This window comes from Salmo salar, chromosome ssa13 (assembly GCF_905237065.1).
Source record: "Salmo salar chromosome ssa13, Ssal_v3.1, whole genome shotgun sequence".
In the NCBI taxonomy this organism is placed as follows: domain Eukaryota; kingdom Metazoa; phylum Chordata; class Actinopteri; order Salmoniformes; family Salmonidae; genus Salmo; species Salmo salar.
Window position 1 is genome coordinate 84,367,958 of NC_059454.1, and position 20,567 is coordinate 84,388,524.

General features: G+C 42.3%; 1 protein-coding gene and 1 pseudogene across 2 annotated transcripts; both read right to left on the reverse strand.

The window, feature by feature from the left end:
* Window positions 1-489: 489 nt before the first annotated feature.
* LOC106567831 (transgelin-2) lies at window positions 490-13,493 on the reverse strand. Of its 2 annotated transcripts, XR_006758371.1 has the most exons (6): window positions 13,190-13,493; window positions 1,903-2,090; window positions 1,545-1,716; window positions 1,208-1,310; window positions 639-1,064; window positions 490-605 (listed from the first exon to the last, which is right to left on the reverse strand). XR_006758371.1 is itself a non-coding variant. In XM_014137600.2 (5 exons), exons 2-5 carry the CDS (start codon window positions 2,080-2,082, stop codon window positions 911-913), a joined length of 609 nt encoding a protein of 202 aa, XP_013993075.1. In that variant the 5' UTR covers window positions 2,083-2,090; window positions 13,190-13,493; the 3' UTR covers window positions 490-910. The 2 variants fall into 2 exon arrangements, 1 of the variants encoding a protein (XP_013993075.1); XM_014137600.2 differs by having other exon boundaries at window positions 490-1,064.
* Window positions 13,494-19,578: 6,085 nt separating this feature from the next.
* LOC123726167 (complement C1q-like protein 3) lies at window positions 19,579-20,130 on the reverse strand (annotated as a pseudogene).
* Between the last annotated feature and the right edge of the window lie 437 nt (window positions 20,131-20,567).

Consider the following 20,567-nt stretch of genomic DNA (forward strand, 5'->3'; position numbering starts at 1 on the left):
TTAGTTTAGTCAGACAGCTCCCATTTTTAACTGCGAGTTGATCCAGTTACTGTTTGCGGGTCTCCAGCCATGTCAGAGTTCACTCACTTGTTTAGCTGGTCAGAGGTGGTGAGACTATTCCCCTCACTTGAGGGACTGTATGCCGTCTAAGAATGAAAAGTGGTCCCTCTCGCTACCCTCTCCCTGCTGTGAGCAGTCCTTTTCAGGTAATGTTCTGATTCCAGACACTGTTCCCCAGTGGTGAGAGCACTATCACACTCCTACATCTCACCCTAGAAGTATCCTCATAGCTATTGTCCCCCCCAGCCAGTTACTGCTTAACCTCATGGTGAGTAGTTCAGTGGGCACTCAAGCTGAACAAACCCTTGGCAGGCGAGAGAGGTGTCACACCTCCACTGGATCCCTCGGGAGGCTTCTTGTTCTGTCCCTGCCTGTTAAACTAACCTTATACAGGCACTCAATATCAATAAGACATTACAAGCAGAAGAATTTAAAATTAAACTGAACTTTATTTCATAATCAATATACAATATACAAAAATACTGAGCTCTGAAAAGGACATCTTACTGCATCTTTCCCATTAACGCAGCATATTCTAGCAACATCTTTCCCATTAACGCAGCATATTCTAGCAACATCTTTTTCTAACATTACCAAACAGAGTGCAGTTTAAGCAGTATCTAAACGGACCATTTCCCATTGCTATGTAACCGTGTCCATTGTTCGAAATTTTTAACAAAACATGATTGTGTGCATCTGTGCATTGAGTACTAGTTCTCCTTGGTCCAGTTTGGTCTTGAAGTTAAGGTTGCTCCTGTTTGTTCAAGTTAAGACATAACGTTTCAGTCTTAAGTGATTGGCTGAGAAAGGGAGCGTACTCAGGTGTAGGGTGACTGAGCGTTGTCATGTTTTAGGGGTTGTTGTTCAGGATCTGCCTAGGTCTCCCGTATCCAGTCATGCCAGCCTGAGATGCCCCCTTGTTGGTGCCCATCTGCAGGCCGATGACACTCCTTCCCTCATTCAGCTGGTCCTCTGAGAACTCACGTTTGTTCTCCACCGACTTCCTGCACAGACAAAGTCATGTCCATCACTACATATTTTAATCAAATGTTACCCTTTATTAGCTAAACGGGAATATGCAGAGAACTAAGAGCGCCGTAACGACAGTCCTGTTTCTACAGAGAAAAGGACAGAGGCGCCGACTTACTTATGGAACCAGTTGGGGTCGCCGCGGTAAGTCCCATCGTCCCTGGTGACAGCCAGACTTCCCAGGGCCATCAGGGTCCTCTGGACAGCAGCCAGGTCTTTCCCTACAGATAATTAATACACAGTACTGCACATCAGACATGTTTAATAAGTGCAGCTACTGTATAGCATAAGTGAATGTAGCCATCATGACTAGACATTGTTGCTTAGTCACCCTAGCATTTTTAAACATATCCATCTGTATAGCATGCTAGTTGAGCTGAGAATAGAAGTGATGTGTATGACATGTAATCTGTGTGGGTGTGTGTGTACAGCTGATCGCAGCTGGCTGGACGTACCTTCCCAGAGGTCAACTGTCTGGAACATGTCAGTCTTGGTGATGCCGTACTTCTCAGCCGCATTGAGGAACTGGGAGATCTGCTCCATCTGTTTGAAGGCCATGCCTGAGCTCTGGATCTTCCTGATGGGCTTGTTCCCACTGGACAGGCTGTTGATCAGTTCACACAGCACCTGAAGAGGGAGAGGTGTGAGAAATGGAGCATACACACACATACACACATAAAACATACTTTAGTTGCATTCAGAAAGCCATACATAAAACCAAAGTCACTGTTTAATGCCCGTACTTTACAATGTTGACTGTGTGTGTCTTAGAATTTGTCTCCCATTCACACAGACATGAGGACAGGCACTCACACATCCGTCCTTGAGCCAGTTCTGCCAGCCGGTCTTGCCTGCCTCGGGTTGGCCCACTCCAGCGTCACACTGGGCAATGATCCACTCAGTCAACCTCTCTTCCAAATCCTGGTCATACTTTTTATCAATCTTACTCTGTACCTCACGGCTCAGACCGTAGGAGGGACCTTTGTTTGCCATTGCTGTTCCTACAGGGAGAGAGAGATATCGTTTCAGATAAGGCAAGCAAACATTGGTTTGTTCTGTTGCATATTGTATTGACCATCTATACACTTAAGTTACATAGAAGCTAACCAAAGTATAGAAAACAGTGAAAGAGCTGTCTTAAAGCTTAAGGCTTTAAAAACAAATATTAAAAAACAATTCAAAGGCATATTTATTTTATCCATAACTACATTGGCAGCTTAAAACTGTGGCTCACCTAGGTTAAAAGACATCCTAGTGACAAATCTTTGGGCACACCTATTTAAAATGGCAGGCAACCTAATTACCAGGGTTAAAAATCAGCTGTCAATTAGCCACATAATGACAGTTTGGCTAAGAGAAACAAAGAAATAATTAAACACAGGTGTAATCATTAGTCCAAGAGTTTCTAATGGACAAATTCAGGTAGGTCCCGCCCAGTTTAGTTCAATTTGCTTCTGTTTAAGAAACGTTTTGCAACAGAATTGACGTAATGAATATGCCCCACATAAACACAATTTACTGTAGAGGTTTGAGATTATGTATAAGCAAATTTAGACCCGTTGGGCTGCGTTTACACAGGCAGCTCAATTCTGATCTTTTTTTCTTTGGAGTTGGGTTAGGCGGATCGCATCCAACTTTTAAGGTGCATTCACCGCCACCTGCTATACTGGAGTGTGAGGCCAGTCACAGCCTACGCACATGAAATTCTCTTCATTACTCCTGTTCGTTTAAGAAACTAAAATAGAGCCCTAGACACCATTTACCTCCCCCCACTTCTCCATCCCAACCCCGTCCAGCTTCTCTAACCTTTTTACACAATCACTCCCTATCTCCATCATACAGCTCACAAAATATCAACACATGCTCCACCATTTCCTCCACTAAACACTCATCACACAGACCTGTTTCATGCCTCACTATCAACCACAATGTGGATTCTGATATTTCTTCCACTAATTGGTCTTTTGACCAATCAGATCAGCTCTAAAAAGATCTGATTTGAAATGATCTGATGTGATTGGTCAAAAGACCAGTTAGGCTGTATTTACACAGGCAGCTCAATTCTGATGTTTTTCACTTATTGGGCTCAAATTAGATCAGCTCTGAAAAAGATCTGATGTGATTGGTCAAAATTGGGCTGCCTGTGTAAACGCAGCCTTGTGGAAAAAAATATCAGAATTGGGCTGATTGAGTTATTAAATATACAAAACACAAATAAATCGATACTTTGAGTTAATATGATGAACCAGAATGTCTGTAGGTGAGGAGCCACATCCTCACATAGAAAATCCCATGAATACTGTGATAGGTTGTCTATATGTGTAACAGTGGCAGCTTAACTCTTTCTCGTTTTGTCTTGGCTCAACAGACCCACTTAATAGACGGAACAGTGCTCACATTCATGTTCCTGGCCTGTCCAAGCCCTCCAAACTGGCAATGCGTCAACACAAGTACAGTAGGTCCGCAAATGTGACTGCAGTCCTATGATATAGATCTGAACTCTGATCTGATCTTGAGTTCGGGGTTCAGAACTTATAACAGAGAGCCTAAATGCCTCCCAACTTGAAGAATACTATGCCGGGGGCAGTGGTGTAAAGTACTTAAGTAAAAATACTTTAAGTACTACTTAAGTAGTCTTTTGCGGTATCTATATTTTACTTTAATATTTATATTTTTGTCAACTTTTACTTCACTACATGTCCGGGATAGGGTTTGGCCCAGGGTAGGCCGTCATTGTAAATAAGAATTTGTTCTTAACTGACTTGCCTAGTTAAATAATGGTTAAATAAATAAAACATTCCTAAAGAAAATAAAGTACTTTTTACTCCATACATTTTCTCTGACACCCAAAAGTACTTGTTACATTTTGACAGGAAAATGGTCCAATTCACACACTTCAAGAGAACATCACTGGTCATTGCTACTGGCTCTGATCTGGCGGACTCACTAAACACAAATGCTTTGTTTATAAATTATGTCTGAGTGTTGGAGTGTGCCCCATAACGGCTATCCGTTAAACTGTTTGGTTTGCATAATATGAGAAATTTGAAATGATTTATACTTTTACTTTTGTACTTTTGTATATTTAAAACCAAATACTTTTAGACTTTTACTCAAGTAGTATTTTACTGTGTGAGATTCACTTTTACTTGAGTCATTTTCTATTAAGGTATCTTTACTTTTGCTCGAGTATGACAACTGAGTATGTAGATCAGAGCATGCAAATGGACAAATGGACCACCAGATAGAGACTTCAGATTTAGACCCAATTCTTGGACAGTATAATCAAAAAGTCTCAACACCTGTGCTGCGAACTATCACAGAACCTCTCAGAGCTGGGGGTCAAAGGTTGATGCCATCTCTCTGTGAGCCTGCTGCTCTCATTGACTTCTAGCTGCTTCCTGTCCTCCTCCCCAGCCACACTCTGCTGTCTACATCCTGTTTGGCTTAGTCCTCTCAGCTGGCTCTCCTCTGTCACGTCCTTCCTCTCTCACTGAGGTAGCTGTTAGAGTAAACTTTCATAGACCTGCTCACACTCTACTGTGTATTACAGCCCATCAAAGTCCCCTGCAAGTGGAAAACCCTATAGCCCAATGTATAATATGCAATGTAAGTAAATGCACAGGGAATTATGCTAGCTAGATGAGATTGTTGGGATAAATGTATACATCCAAAATTACCTTATGATCTTACTGTATGAGTCAAAGTGTGGCATAGTGAATATTTCCCCCTAACAGGACATTACTCAGAAGGCACTCAACATGTACCGCACTGACACAAATGACTGATGATTGGTTGAAAAAAATGTATAATAAGATTGTGGGAGCTGTACTGTTAAATTTCAGTGCAGCCTTTGATATTATTGACCATAACCGGTTGTTGAAAAACGTGTTATGGTTTTTCAACCTCAGTTCTGAATCCACGAAATGGCAATTTGATAGAACTCAGAGGGTTTTCTTTCATGGAAGCTTCTCTAATGTCAAACATGTAAAGTGTGGTGTACCGCAGGGCAGCTCTCTGGGCCCTCTACTCTTTTCTATTTTGACCAATGACCTGCCACTGGCATTAAACAAAGCATGTGTATGCTGATGATTCAACCAAATACGCATCAGCAACCACAGCTAATGAAGTCACTGAAACCCTTAACAAAGAGTTGCAGTCTGTTTTGGAATGGGTGGCCAGTAATAAACTGGTCATGTATATCTCTAAAACTAAGAGTATTGTATTTGGCACAAATGATTCCTCAAGTTCTAGACCTCAGCTGAATCTGGTAGTGAATGGTGTGGTTGTTGAACAAGTTGAGGAGACTAAATTACTTGGCATTACCTTAGATTGTAAACTGTCATGGTCAAAACATATAGATTCAATGGTTGTAAAGATGGGGAGAGGTCTGGCCGTAATAAAGAGATGTTCTGCTGTTTTGACACCACACTCCAAAAAGTAAGTTCTGCAGGCTCTAGTTTTGTCTAATCTTGATTGTTGTCCAGTCGTGTGGTCCAGTGCTGCAAGGAAAGACCTAGTTAAGCCGCAACTGACGTAGAACAGAGCGGCACATTTTGCTCTTAATGTAATCAGAGGGCTGACATAAATACTTTGCATGCCAGTCTCTCTTGGCTAAGAGTTGAGGAGAGACTGACTGCATCACTTGTACTTTTTATAAGAAACCCTGTGTTGAAAATCCCAAATTGTTTGCATAGTCAACTTACACACAGCTCTGACACACACACTTATCCCAACAGACATGCCACCAGGGGTCTTTTCACAGTCCCCAAATCCAGAACAAATTCAAGAAAATTTGCAGTATTATATAGAGCCCTTATTGCATGGAACTTCCTTCCATCTCATATTGCTCAAATAAACAGCAAACCCAGTTTAAAAAAACAGATAAAGCAACACCTCGCGGCACAACGCCTCTCCCCTATTTCACCTAGATAGTTTGTGTGTATGCATTGATATCTACTTGTACCTTTAAAAAAATTGATGTAGTTCTGTCCTTGAGCTGTTCTTGTCTATTGATGTTCTGTATTATGTCATTCTGTATTATGTTTTATGTTTTGTATGGACCCCAGGAAGAGTAGCTGCTGATTTTGCAATGGCTAATGGGGATCCTAATAAAATACCAAATACCATGTTGCTGCATGGTGAGTAAGATAAAATATTATCAGTAGGAGCTAGAATTAACAGCAAGATGCTCCTCTCCTCTTTACACGTGACTCAAAAGTCTACATTCAGGTATCAGTTAAAAATCCACATTGATTCATGCTATTGCAATAGTAATGTGTTTGGAAATGAGGTGGAGGCACTGCTTGTGTGCATGCGTCAATGTCTGTGTTGTAATCAGTAATGTAATTTTTGGATTACCAAAACTCAGAAACGTAATCTGATTACTTCCAGTTACTTTCCCCTTAAGAGGCATTAGAAGAAGACAAAAAGGAAGATGCTTGGACCTTCTTTTTTGATATTTTCAGTGGTATTGTTAACAAACACACCCCCATAAAGAAAGTTTGAATTAAAAACAGGTTCAGCCCCTGGTTCGACCATGACCTTGCAGAGTTACTCAACCTCAGGAATTGCATTTGACGAAAGGCTCGGCACACGGATACTCAGGCTGACTGGCTATCGTTCAGGTAAATGAGAAATAAGTGCACTCAGGCTATCCAGAAGGCCAAAGTTTGTTACTTTAAGGAGCAGATCTCTCTCTGTGGGTCTAACCCCAAGACATTCTAGAAAACGGTTAAAGACCATGTGGTTGTTACTGACATGAAGCACATGGCTGAGCTCTTTAATCACCACTTCATTAAGTCAGGATTCCTATTTGACTTAGCCAGGCCTCCTTGCCTGTCCAACATTTCCTCATCTCCCACCCCTTCTAATGTGACTATCCCGATGCTTCTCCCTCGTTTTCCCCGGTCCCGCTACAAAGGTTCTCCCTGCAGGCAGTCACTGAGTCCAAGGTGCGAAAGGAGCTCCTTAAACTTGACCCCAAAAAACTATCTGGGTGAGATGGTTTAGACCCTTTCTTCTTTAAGGTTGCTGCCCCTATCATTGCCAAGCCTGTCTCTCCTTTCTGGGGAGGTTCCCATTGCTTGGAAGGCAGCCATGGTTCGTCCTTTATTTAAAAGGGGAGATTAAGCTGATCCTAACGGTTATAGGCCTATTTCTATTTTGCCCTGTTTATCAAAAGTGTTGGAAAAACTTGTCAATAACCAACTGTCTGGCTTTCTTGATGTCTATAGTATTCTCTCGGGTATGCAATCTGGTTTCCGCTTAGGTTATGAATGTGTCACTGCAACCTTAAAGGTCTTCAATGATGTCACCATTGCCCTTGATTCTAAGCAATATTCTGCTGCTATTTTTAATGACTTGGCCAAAGCTTTCGATACTGTAGACCATTCCATTCTTGTGGGCCGGCTAAGGAGTATTGGTGTCTCTAAGGGGTCTTTGGGCTGGTTTGCTAACTACCTCTCTCAAAGAGTGCAGTGTATAAAGTCAGAAAATCTGCTGTCTCAGCCACTGCCTGTCACCAAGGGAGTACCCCAAGGCTCAATCCTAGGCCCCACGCTCTTCTCAATTTACATTAACAACATAGCTCAGGCAGTAGGAAGCTCTCTCATCCATTTATATGCAGATGATACACTCTTATACTCAGCTGGCCCCTCCCCAAATTTTGTGTTAACTACTCTACAGCAAAGCTTTCTTAGTGTCCAACAAGCTTTCTCTACCCTTAACCTTGTTCTGAACACCTCCAAAACAAAGGTAATGTGGTTTGGTAAGAAGAATGCCCCTCCTCCCACAGGTGTGATTACTACCTCTGAGGGTTTAGAGCTTGAGGTAGTCACCTCATACAAGTACTTGGGAGTATGGCTAGACGGTGCACTGTCCTTCTCTCAGCACATATCAAAGCTGCAGGCTAAAGTTAAATCTAGACTTGGTTTTCTCTATCGTAATCACTCCTCTTTCACCCCAGCTGCCAAACTAACCCTGATTCAGATGACCATCCTATCCATGCTAGATTACGGAGACATAATTTATAGATTGGCAGGTTAGTGTGCTCTCGAGTGGCTAGATGTTCTTTACCATTCAGCCATCAGATTTGCCACCAATGCTCCTTATAGGACACATCACTGCACTCTATACTCCTCTGTAAACTGGTCATCTTTGTACAAGACCCACTGGTTGATGCTTATTTATAAAACCCTCTTAGGCCTCACTCCCCCCTATCTGAGGTATCTACTGCAGCCCTCATTCTCTACATACAACAGTCACATTCTGTTAAAGGTCCCCAAAGTACATATATCCCTGAGTTGCTCCTCTTTTCAGTTCACTGCAGCTAGCGACCGGAACGAGCTGCAAAAAACACTCAAACTGGACAGTTTTATCTCCATCTCTTCATTCAAAGACTCAATCATGGACACTCTTACTGACGGTTGTGGCTGCTTTGTGTGATATATTGTTGTCTCTACCTTCTTGCCCTTTGTGCTGTTGTCTGTGCCCAATAATGTTTGTACCATGTTTTATGCTGCTACCATGTTGTGTTGCTACCATGTTGTTGTTATGTTGCTACCATGCTGTGTTGTCATGTGTTGCTGCCTTGCTATGTTGTTGTCTTAGGTCTCTCTTTATGTAGTGTTGTCTCTCTTGTTGTGATGTGTGTTTTGTCCTATATTTACATTGTATTTATTTTTAATTTTTAATCCCAGCCCCCCATCCCCGCAGGAGGCCTTTTGCCTTTTGGTAGGTCGTCACTGTAAATAAGAATTTGTTCTTAGCTGACTTGCCTAGTTAAATAAAGGAAAACATTTAAAAAAAGCTTTGAATGTCATTGAGAAAATAGAAAGGTCTCAATGTATTTTTTCACAAACATCCTTTCTGAATCGAAAAGTAATCCAAGAAGTAATAATGATCGAGTTTTTCAAACGTCTCGTATCGGATTACAATAATTTTGCTGGTAACGTTACGTAACTGATTACATTGAAAAAAAATGGCATCAGATTATATGTAATCAGTTACTGCCCAACCTTGCGCGTGCGACACACACACACACACACACACACACACACACACACACACACACACACACACACACACACACACACACACACACACACACACACACACACACACACACACACACACACACACACACACACACACACACAGATAGATTGTGTCTAGAATAGAATCCAAGATGGAGATTCAGATTTGCCATGCTTGCATAGTATTTGTGCGATCCATTGTGTTTTGGCCGGGCAACACGTATTTAAATTCTTTCTCAGAGGGTTTTTGTCAATGTTTCTCAATATGCATGGTTGCGTGCACTGCTATGTTTGTGTCAGTTGTTAGCACTTGTTTATGTTGTTCAGCTCTAACACAGAGAAAGCTTTACTTCCTAAACCTAATACATCAGCTGTCATCCAGTAGTTAATGACTCCTAGACCAGAGCTATTAGAGCTACTGTAATACCTCATAGTTCCATGTCAGTATCTCTCCTCACCCAGAGCAGAGCAGGCTACAGTTCTTACTACATATGTTATATGGAATGTGGAGGAGGGACCTGTTGTTCTCTATCTGCCAGCCAAGTTATTGTAGGGGAGAGTGGGGTAAGTTGAGCCAAAGAGGTAAAATGAGCCACTCTTGTTTCTAGGAAATCAAACATAAAATTAATCATTTGACCAAATATTTAGGAAGAGATCATCATTTTATGGAGTCTGTGAACTAAGAAACCACTTGGAAAAAGCAAGTTAGGTCCAAAAAAACAGATTTTCAAGTCAAATGAATTTATTATGTTAAAAGGTTTCATGATGCTTGTATCTAAACCAAAGTAGATACTTTTAAGATTGTTCAATATATCAGTTGGGGTCTCTATAAGGTTCAATATGAGGTACTAAACCTAGAATGAATGTGCATCCTTGTAGCTGTATGGGTTAATAAAGTCAAACTGTTTGGCTATACAATGGCAGTGGGGTAAGTTGAACAATGGTTAAGCCAATGGCAATTTGAGCAAATCTAAGTTTTCTTCGCAGGTGCAATGCAAGGCATTATCGCTGTGATATGAGGTAACAACAGGGCCTAGCCTATTTGAAAAGTGTTTTAAAAAGTACGAAGTGTTTGTTAGGTGTTAAGCATGTGTTAAAATATGCTTAAAATGATAAACAGACAAAAAAGTGATTGGGATTGTGTTGAATTGTCTTTGGGAAATAAAGATATACATGGTTTTAAAAAGGTAGCGATAATATTTCATTCAGTACAGAAATTTGTAAGCGGCATTACTTACCCAGTCCTGCGGTTCAACTTAACTTACCCTGTCCTGCGGTTCAACTTACCCCATACCTGGTGTAAGTTGTGCCAAGTGACCAGTTTTTAGGGACAAGCTATGTTTTCAAGATTGTAATGTTTACATGAATTCTCATTATTTCCAGGGCTATACAACATCCTGAAATATATGTGGATACCTTGGTTCGAAAAACATACTATATTTCCCATGAAGGAGTGATGCTGAATGTCAAAAAATGGTTCAACTTACCCCACTCCCCCTATGTCACAACCAGAAACAGTTTGTAACAACAACCCTTGTAAATACCATCATAAATACCTGATTTTGCTCTAACCAATCTAAAGGGCTGTTTTACAATTTGAGGATCTGCCTCCAAGCACTGTGTTAGCATGCACAGAGAGGATCCCCCCCTCAGTACAGAGCACATCACTGGCTGGATCAGGCCTTATCTGAACACGGAGGCTCTTGATTGGCTCATGAGGACTGTTATGGGTCAGCAAGGGACAGGGGCCATAAGATCACTACATATATTACACTAACCTTTCCAAACCTCACTCTAGCCTTATATCAAGTGTCTAACAGGCTCGATAAACCGTGAAAAGCCTTGGGTTAAACCTGTCTGTGTGCTGCGTCACAGAACCTGAATAAATCCATGTGTGATTGAGAGTTTATAGATCTGTTTACTGCCCTTTTCCCCAGGAATGGAACAGAGGAAGGAGAGGAGGGGGATAAGCATAGTCTACTATTGTATTTAAATGTTTTATTAAACTTGTATTTATTCAGGGGAACCCATTGATGCCAGGGTCTCATTTACAATGGTGCCCTGAGGAATACAAATAAAATAAACTACAAGTTACAGAATCAACACTTCAGCTTCAAATACCACAAATACAATTATTTTCATTCAATCCGAACAGTTGCAATTCTCCTTAAATTTCATTCAACATTAAAGTCCTAAACTGCCCTAGAGGCAGTTAACCATCCCTGTGAACGGGTTTGGTATGTCATATTTTTGTATTAACAGTGAAGTTAGGAAGGTCGGAAGCTTGTGTAGTAGAGCTTTGTAAACAGAAAGGGAGTGATGAAGGGGTCTACGGTACATCAATGAGGACCAGCCAACTGTCTGATACAGGAGGCAGTGATGCGTATTAAAACTGTCACCTGTGATAAAGCAAAGGGCGCTTTGGTAGACGATATCCAAAGGTTTAAGAGTAGTGGCTGCTGCATTCTGGTAAATGGTGTCACCATAGTCAGGAACTGGTAGGAAAGTTGACTGTACAATCTGCTTCCTACTGTTTAGGAAGAGGCGTTATCTATTTCTATAAAATAAGCCTACTTTAAATCTCAGTTTCTTAGCTAGCACATCCGTATGTTTTTTAAATGTCAAATTATTGGCATATCCAAAAACCCTGATATGTATAGGAGTGAACTTGCATGATGTGCATGGAGGGGAAGGAGTGGGGCAGGATAGACCTGTTGGCTCCTGACAGCTGCTCTTCTGAGGATCAGGCCTGCTGCTACAGGTCCAGACCAGATCTCCCTAAATCAGCCTGTAAAGCCGTCTTGACTTCCTATTACCCAATATGTGCTTTGTGTCCTCACTAATACATGACTACATTTTTACTGTTACAGATTACATTATTACAGAGATGTAAAACAGAGAGTGTGAAAGCTACTGGGGTTACTTCACAAAAGATCCATCATGCAGTGTTCCGAAAGCAACTTGTCCATGTAAATGTGATGTCAGAGTTATCAGGGCATCCACTGAAACATCCACTGTTATATATTGACCCCTGGCCATACCAGCATAGTTCACATAATCCCTCACATGTACACAGTTTGACACCATAGCTGTGCTGAAGACTGATACCAGAGGATGGACAGGGAATGAGGAGGCACCCTGCATTACACAACACTCTCTGACTGCATGTTGAGATACCTCTATCTCCATCTCAAAGATACAGCACATACATCATGGTAAAGAAAGTACCCCTATATTACTTAATGAATTTGCCTTGCATGGAGCTAGCTGTTTTAAACAGGGGTGTATCCAGTTTTTGTGTGAGAGAGTGCTGAGAGCAGGACTTGATAAGAAGCAGGATCTGATAGTGAACAGGATCCATCTGATAGAGCCTCTCTGGGCAGAGAAGAGAGAACAGAGCCTTACAGAGAGACTTTTAGGAAAACCTAAAAGCCACAGCGTCATTCACTGAGGCTTCTTAACATTTCATGAAATTAATAAATTAGTTACATGCCATGCAGTGACTGAGTGTGTGTGTGTGTGTGTGTGTGTGTGTGTGTGTGTGTGTGTGTGTGTGTGTGTGTGTGTGTGTGTGTGTGTGTGTGTGTGTGTGTGTGTGTGTGTGTGTGTGTGTGTGTGTGTAATTAAGAGACTGAATATAAAATAGATTAGGTCAGGTTTTCCCCCGTGTCAGTTTGTCTACACCCTTTTCGCCCGCACTCTCATCCATGTTATCCTAAAAGAGACTTTCCAAAACAATAGAACACTCTCAGTAGCAACTTACCAGGCATGCCAGAGAAACTACTAGACACCATTTTGACACTGTCTGACACACCAGGGCCCAGTTTTTCAGAAAGTATCTATTCGGATCGACTATTGGATATGATTAAATGCAAAGAAATAAATAGAACGAGAGTCCCCATTCAAGGCAATGATTTGTCCATTATATTAATTATATTTCTATACATTTCATCCTAAACGATAGTCGAAATCCAGATAGACAACTTTTGAAAAACTTGGCCCTGGAAATTCAACAGTATGAATAACAGGTAGAGCCTGATAGTAGTAGCCAGGCATGTACTTACAGTGTTTAGTTGGGAGCAGCTGTAGTTGTTGAGATGAGTTCAGGTGGCTTCGGACCTGTGTTTCTGTGAGCTGGTGTGAAAGTGTTCCTCTCTTCCCCTTTACAACAGAGTACAGAGTCTGCTCTCAGGGAGTGCCAGCTTAAAAAGAACAAACACGCTCTCTGAAATTACTTCACCGCAAGAGAAAAAGCAAGTGAGAGAGAGAGGGGAGGAGAGGAAAGAAAAGAAGGGGAGGGAAGAAACCACAGCCTTAAAAGGATATGGGCTTTTTTCCTCTCGGTTTTTCTATGAGCTTCTAGTCTTCTTATTTCATTCTATGACACACCCTTTTTTCTTTCTCTCTTTATCCCCCTGTAAGTGTACCTCCTTATTTGGGAGCAGGACAGAGAGAATGAGGGACCACTGCCAAAGGGCTTGGTTTGGTCAGCTATAGGAATTCTCCAAATATCTCCCTCTACCACTTTGTCTAGAAAACATAAGGAGGGACCCACTGGGCGCAGACGTCAATTCAACGTCTATTCCATGTTGGTTCAATGTAATTTCACTGAAATGACGTGGAAAGAACGTTGATTCAACCAGTGTGTGCTCTGTGGGGAGGGAGAGAGGGAGGGTGAAAGTAGAGAGTACGATGGTTTAAGGGGACCAGGGGAGGGAGATGCTTTCAGTAATTAGAGAGGGTCAGGAAGGAGGCACTGCTATAGGGAAGTTGAATTTATTGCCTCTATATTAATTTTCTGTTTTTTGTTATTCATTATGTATTTTTTTTAATAAAAGATCAAATAAAATGTCTGGGAGCCATGGAATCACTTTTGTTCCATGAGATAAGTACAGTAAGATAAGTATGTGAGGGCATGAGTGAATGAGAGGAACTAGAATGCAAGCGCGTCAGCCAAAGTGCCAGTAATGCTGATTTGTTTTGCTTTGTTGGGTGTTCAGTTAAATTCCTCATCCTTTTTTTTTTTTTTTTTTACATTTTCCTCTTGGCTCTAAAGAACATACACCCCCTCGCATATAAACACACCCATGCCAGTGGTACATGACATCATTACATTGACAGCGAAAGCAGGGCATGCCATAGCTTGAGAGGCCATCGAGGTTAAACATTGACAACACAGATGACATCACTGAGAGGAGTCAGCATTAGAAGGAAGTAACTGTCTGACCCCAAAGGTCATTCCAATGAAAGGTATTGGGTAATGTTGTATCAGTGTCATATTAGCCTCTAGGCCATTCTGTTTATAGGTGCCAGGTGTGCGTTGTGTCTTTATTGTCAGTTGTTCTCCATCCAAGGGCACCAGACTGGACTCGTTACCCCTGGCAACAAGGATATCTCTTTAGCCACCAGACCTTGGGCTACTGAACTAGTAAACCTTAGACACACATAGCTATTGAATCTGCAGGGTTTAGTCACAACATGGTTTAATGTCCTAAACTGAATTGGTCCAATGAAAATGCACAGCTAGAGGAGAGAAGCAAAACAGTTTGTGTGAACATGGCCAACTAACCTGTGAAACTGTGTGTGGTCCCAGAGCACACCAATGTGTGTATGAGACCTGAGTCAGGGAGAAGATAGTAAACAGTCCTTTCACATACACAGTTCTTCTGAGCTGGTGGTAAAAGAGGGTTTCTGCAAGTTAATGATTCAGTTTAATGGTGAACATTTTACACAGTACATCATAATAAATCACTACAACCTTTTAGCCTAAAAACACAGCAGTCGCTTTGGTGATGACTGTGAAACTAAACAATATAAATAGTTGGATTCTGCTTCAGTGAGAAAACCTTTTTTATGAAAAAAATACATAGATTTCTTTTTTAAGGAGAATGATCAGAGTTGACTACAATTTACATGTGCTTTTAACTGTTCAGTACAGTTTTATGTCTCATTGGATGTACAATATGTCTGTTTATGTGTTTCAGCCTCCACACAGCTGTCTTCCAGAGAGCAGCTCCACGTACATCTGGCTGCCTCTGTCCAGCAGGACCAGGACGGTCTGTCTTCCGAGTCCTCCCGGTTATCCTCCCACGTGGACACCACCTCCCCGTTCCTCATCAGCTGCAGCTTGTGGTTCAGCCTTTGGTCTGCCGCGCACACTTGGAGTGAGAGGAAGCAGAGGGATGGAGTTATTGAAATGGATGAATGCATGTCCAGGATAGGACTATTATTGAGTGTATTGTCTGTGGAATATGTGTAGTGGGTTTAAGGTTGGTGTGTATGCATACCCAGGGCAGGGTTGTAGCAGTTGCCGTGGTTGAGGGAGATCTCGGTGTAGGGAATCGGCACATTACTGGTGAAGGGGCCAAAGCAGCGGCTTTTGGGACTCATGGTGGCTGTGAATGCCACCCGCATTCCTCCTGGAGAGAGAGAGAGTCAGTTATTCAGTCGGATAGAGATAACCCATTGGGCACAAACTGGTTGTACCAACGTTAATTCGCCATCTAAAAAAAGTCAATGTGATGACGTTGAGTGGAAAGGAATTTCTGGAATGCTTGTCTTTTTTATCACCCAACTTTAAATTCCAATGACATGGTTAATGTTTTGTTAATTTCATATTGAGTTCACGTTGAACTACGTGAGCTCAATCAAATGTAAATCAAAATTAGACATTAAACTGACATCTGTGCACAGTGGGAAGTACGTGTTTTGAGGCGTATATTATTAGCAGCCCTGGCCTCTGTTAGCACAGAGGTCATCCATAGAATTAGAATGAGGTCACCCCTCCCTGGTCTGTCTGTGTACCAGATATAATGTTTCTATAACGTTGGTACCTGTGACATCCTGGATGCTATTGCCCAGCTGGGACGAGCTGTGCCACAGGGTCATCATCCTGGTGGACACCTGCTCCTCCAGTTCATGGAGCTAAACGCACCCTCACAGTCCCAGCGGCCACACGGCAACACACCCTCCCACGCCACTGACCACAGGCAGGGAGAGGACAGAGAGGTGGAGGGACAAGGGTAGAGAGAGGAGGGTTAAGTACATGCAAAGTGATGAAACGTAGCTAATTCATTCATGTCAACAGATGTGTTGATTTGTACTCCTTTGTTAACGTATACAGTGATTTCAATTCAGGTTGGCATTTATTATCATGAATCTTGCCCTGGAGGCAGCTCTGCAGAGTGGTGCCTAGCTGGCACAGCCACAAATTCATACAATCTTTTTAAAAACCTAACCCTAACCTTAACCACACTGCTAACCCTAACCAAACATTTTTGTTTTCATGAATGTTTACAATATATCAAATTTAGATTTTGCAACTGGCCCATCTAACAGAAATCGCTCAGTTCTGCCTTCAGGGCAAGATTCATGACAATAAAGGTCAGACTGCGAGCAATTTCAGTACTAATATTGTACAGTGTGTATTGTAAAGGCCTAGAGTTCAGAGATTCTCGTAGGTATGAAGATGATGATGATGAATGCTCTACCTGCTGCTTCCCTCAGGAGGGAGGCATGGACTGTCACACTGAGATGCAGCGCCCCAAGAGGAACAGAGTGGACACCCAAAACTAGGTGTGAAGGCAGGATCCAGACCGGAAGGAGACGGACAGCACTTGGAAATCTGAGGGGATAAATATCCATTTTATAGCCCTGGAATACAATGTAAACTTCCTTATAATATAGAGTAGAATAGCTACTAACGCAGCATCCATTTAACATGTACAACACAACAAAAACAGTATCACAAGTAATGTTCAGCAACATTTTAATTGATCAATTGAGAGGTAATAGTCCATTTCATTTATACCATACATTATCCACTTTTTATTATGGGCATTACTTTCCATCATTTCATATATTTTACTCACCCAGTGTCCATTTTTGTTTGGTGTCATAAGGCTATTAATAATTGTATTGTGCAATCATAGTCCATCTCCTCACTCCACATCAGTAGTCCAGATAGATATCTCTGTGACAGAGATTAACTAGCTAAACAACAGCTCTAAGTACTGTACATACTGTTTTGATCCCAACTTCATATGTCTGTCATCACTGTACTCACAGTGTCAGCAAGAACAAACCAATCCTCTGGTCCACGCCCAAGTCCTCTAGCCCTCACCTCTGTAAAAGATAGGCAGCAGCAGCAAACTCCAGTGCTCAAACACTCCAACACTAACAGGAACCAGCGCTAACAGACACACAGAGAGACAGGATGTACAGTACCAGCAAAGCCAACACTCAGCTTCTTCCAGGTGAGTTTTATTGTAGGTGGACAACCCTATGGGGGTAGGGGGGATCTTCTCCGACTCACCCCGACACTGCCAGCACAATTCCCCAAACTCTCTCCCACACACAATTCCAATCCCAGGTCCCTGGGCAGGACACCCACACTAGGTGTGAAGGCAGGATCCTGCAGGGTCCACCCAGATTATCAACCCAAGTGTGTAATGTGTACATACAGCTACTGTAGCAATCTGTGTGTATTGTTAGGTCACTGGTGTCAGGTGGACTGATGGCATCAGTGAGGTTGTTTATTCTTCCTGGTTGTGTCTCTGCCCCAGTGCTCTTGGAATTCAATAGAAGACTGATAAAACCTGATCAATGGGAGGCCTAGTTTGGGCGATTGTCCTTACCCCTTCCCTGTCCTCCTCGTTCATTGTGTGGTGACATACGGTAGGTAGTGAACCTGACAGTGAAGGTGTCGTGGTGTGTGTGAGCAGGTAATCTCTCCATTGACTTTTCATCTCCTTTCTCACGGGCCATTGTAGTAATCAGTGTCACAACATCTGATTCACATCAAAACGGTTCTGAGTGACACATTGTTCTGAGATTGGGATCTTCTGAAAGCTGGCACAGCCTGCGCTAGTACAAGAATGCTTGTTCTGGGGCAAATCCAAAGTTATGGACACCAAGCTCTCTGCGCTATAATCCCCTTACCATTAACTGAGAACACAGGACAGACAGAAGAGTTGAGTCACAGGAGATTGGTTGGTGATGTCTTCTATAACCACCAGACCAAAAGCTCCAACACAGCTTTGATACCAGCTGCATCTAAGCCTGAGAAGGCAGTAAATATTGTTAATATTCCTCTATCACATGGTTTAGTCTGTGGTTTTCCAATTACTTATCTGTATATCTGATCTTTCTTGCTGGCACTGACCACAGGTCAAATAGTTCTCTGTGAACCCAAGAGTGACTTTGTTGGTGTCATCTTTCAAGGTGTAACAACAATGTGAAGTTGTGACACACTGTATAGGCCTGGTGCCTGGCCGGCTGTTGTTGTTATGGAGGACACAAGGCTGCAATGAAAGTGTTTTTGAGTCTGTAAGGAGGCGTGTTCTGGTTCATACTCAGGGTTCAATTTCAGGATATTGTGCCTAGTTTTGGGTATCTTAGGTATAATTATGTGGTTAACACTAGCCACTTTATAATTTAATGATATTGCCAGAACAATATAAAAGACCCATCACTGACATCTATCTGAAATAAACAAAAACAATTAACGCTTAAAGATTTTGTAAGTAACAATGAATCACTGTGGCCATGGTTGTGTCATTATGAGTGTTTGTAACTGAAACAGAGACAATAATGGAGCAATCAGTCTGATATTTCTCATCACTGCAATGTATTGTTGGAAAGTTGAAACCACTGCCACACATTATACATACATGACAGTAGGTCTACAGTTCCACTGTGGGTGGGTGGGTATGCAGCCACCCTGAGATGGTCACATCTACTTTTCTCTTCAGTCAGCCAGCAACCTGTATGTACTTCTACAAAACACCTGCTCTTTCCATGACATAAACTGACCAGGTGAATCCAGGTGAAAGCTACGATCACTTATTGATGTCATTTGTTAAATCCATTTCAATGAAGAGGAGAAGACCGGTTAAAGAATATTTTTTTTGCCTTGAGACAGTTGAGACATTAGGAACACCTTTCTAATATTGAGTTGCACCCCACCCTTTTGTCCTCAGAACAGCCTCAATTCGACAGGGCATGGACTCTACAAGGTGTTGAAAGCATTCCACAGGGATGCTGGCCCATGTTGACTCCAATGCTTCCCACAGTTGTGTAAAGTTGGCTGGATGTCCTTTGGGTGGTGGACCATTTTTGACACACACAAGAAACTGTTGAGCATGAAAAACCCAGCAGCATTGCAGTTCTTGACACAAACCGGTGCACCTGGAACCTACTACCATACCCTGTTCAAAGACACTTAAATATTTTGTCTTGCCCATTCACCCTCTGAATGGCACACAATTAATGTCTCAACTGTCTCAAGGCAACAAAAAAAATATTCTTTAACCGGTCTTCTCCCCTTCATTGAAATGGATTTAACAAATGACATCAATAAGTGATCGTAGCTTTCACCTGGATTCACCTGGTCAGTTTATGTCATGGAAAGAGCAGGTGTTTTGTATACTCAGTGTATTTTACTAATGATTAGTTGAAACCCCAAGTCTGGTGAACATAATTAGAGTAATATGCCGTTAACAATATTTTGAATCCCACAGGCCTTGTTGAGCAGGTGATAGAGCTAATACAAGCAGAATCTGGGACAAGAACAAAGTTAGAGAGGGAAAGACAGAGAGAGAGAGAGAGAGTGACTGTAGTCATGACGATGAGTGAGCTCCTAGTGGTCAGTCTGTGGTGTAGATCAGGAAGCTGCTGAAGTTGTTGTAGTGACTCTGGTCATCACAGAGGAAGCAGCCAGGGGGCAGGCAGACGGACACGGTGTCCCCAGGCTGCAACAGCACGGTGCTGGCTGTGTCCTCCCGGTCCTCGTGGTTCTTCTCCTGCAGTGTGGCCAGGCTCTGGCCATCGTGTTACAGGCTGCCAGCAGGGCCCCCGGGGAGCCTGCATCGCTCCACACCATCAGGGCTAGACTGTAGACCCCAGAGAGGTGTGCGGTGAACACCCCTGAGGACACGTCGTAAGCCTGGTCCAGGTTGATGAACACATGCTCGTATGCTACTGTGATTTGCTTCCTCACTGGACCCACGCACCAATGTCAGTGTGCCAACGCCACCAAAAACACTGTACGGCTCTCTAGACAGGAGAGAGAGGGAGGGAGAGGCAGGAGGGTAGAGAAATGGTCAGAGATTTACAGGGAAGAATGAGTTGTGTAGGACCTAGAGAAGCTATAATGGGTCACATTTCAATAGTTAAGTTCCCACTGAGCACACAGTGGTTGAATCAACGTTGTTTCTATGTCATTTCAACTAAATGACGTTGAACCAACGTCGAATAGACGTTGAATTGTGTCCAGTGGGTTGTTATTCTTTCTACTAGAGCAGTTACAATAGGGTCTAGTCACATTTATAGGGACTTGGATCGTCAATAATCTGATAGTAAAACACACAGATAGGTCATAGAGAAGACTAACCTTTAATGTCAATCAGTGCAGTCTGGGCTCTATCCAGGTGTTTTTCTAGT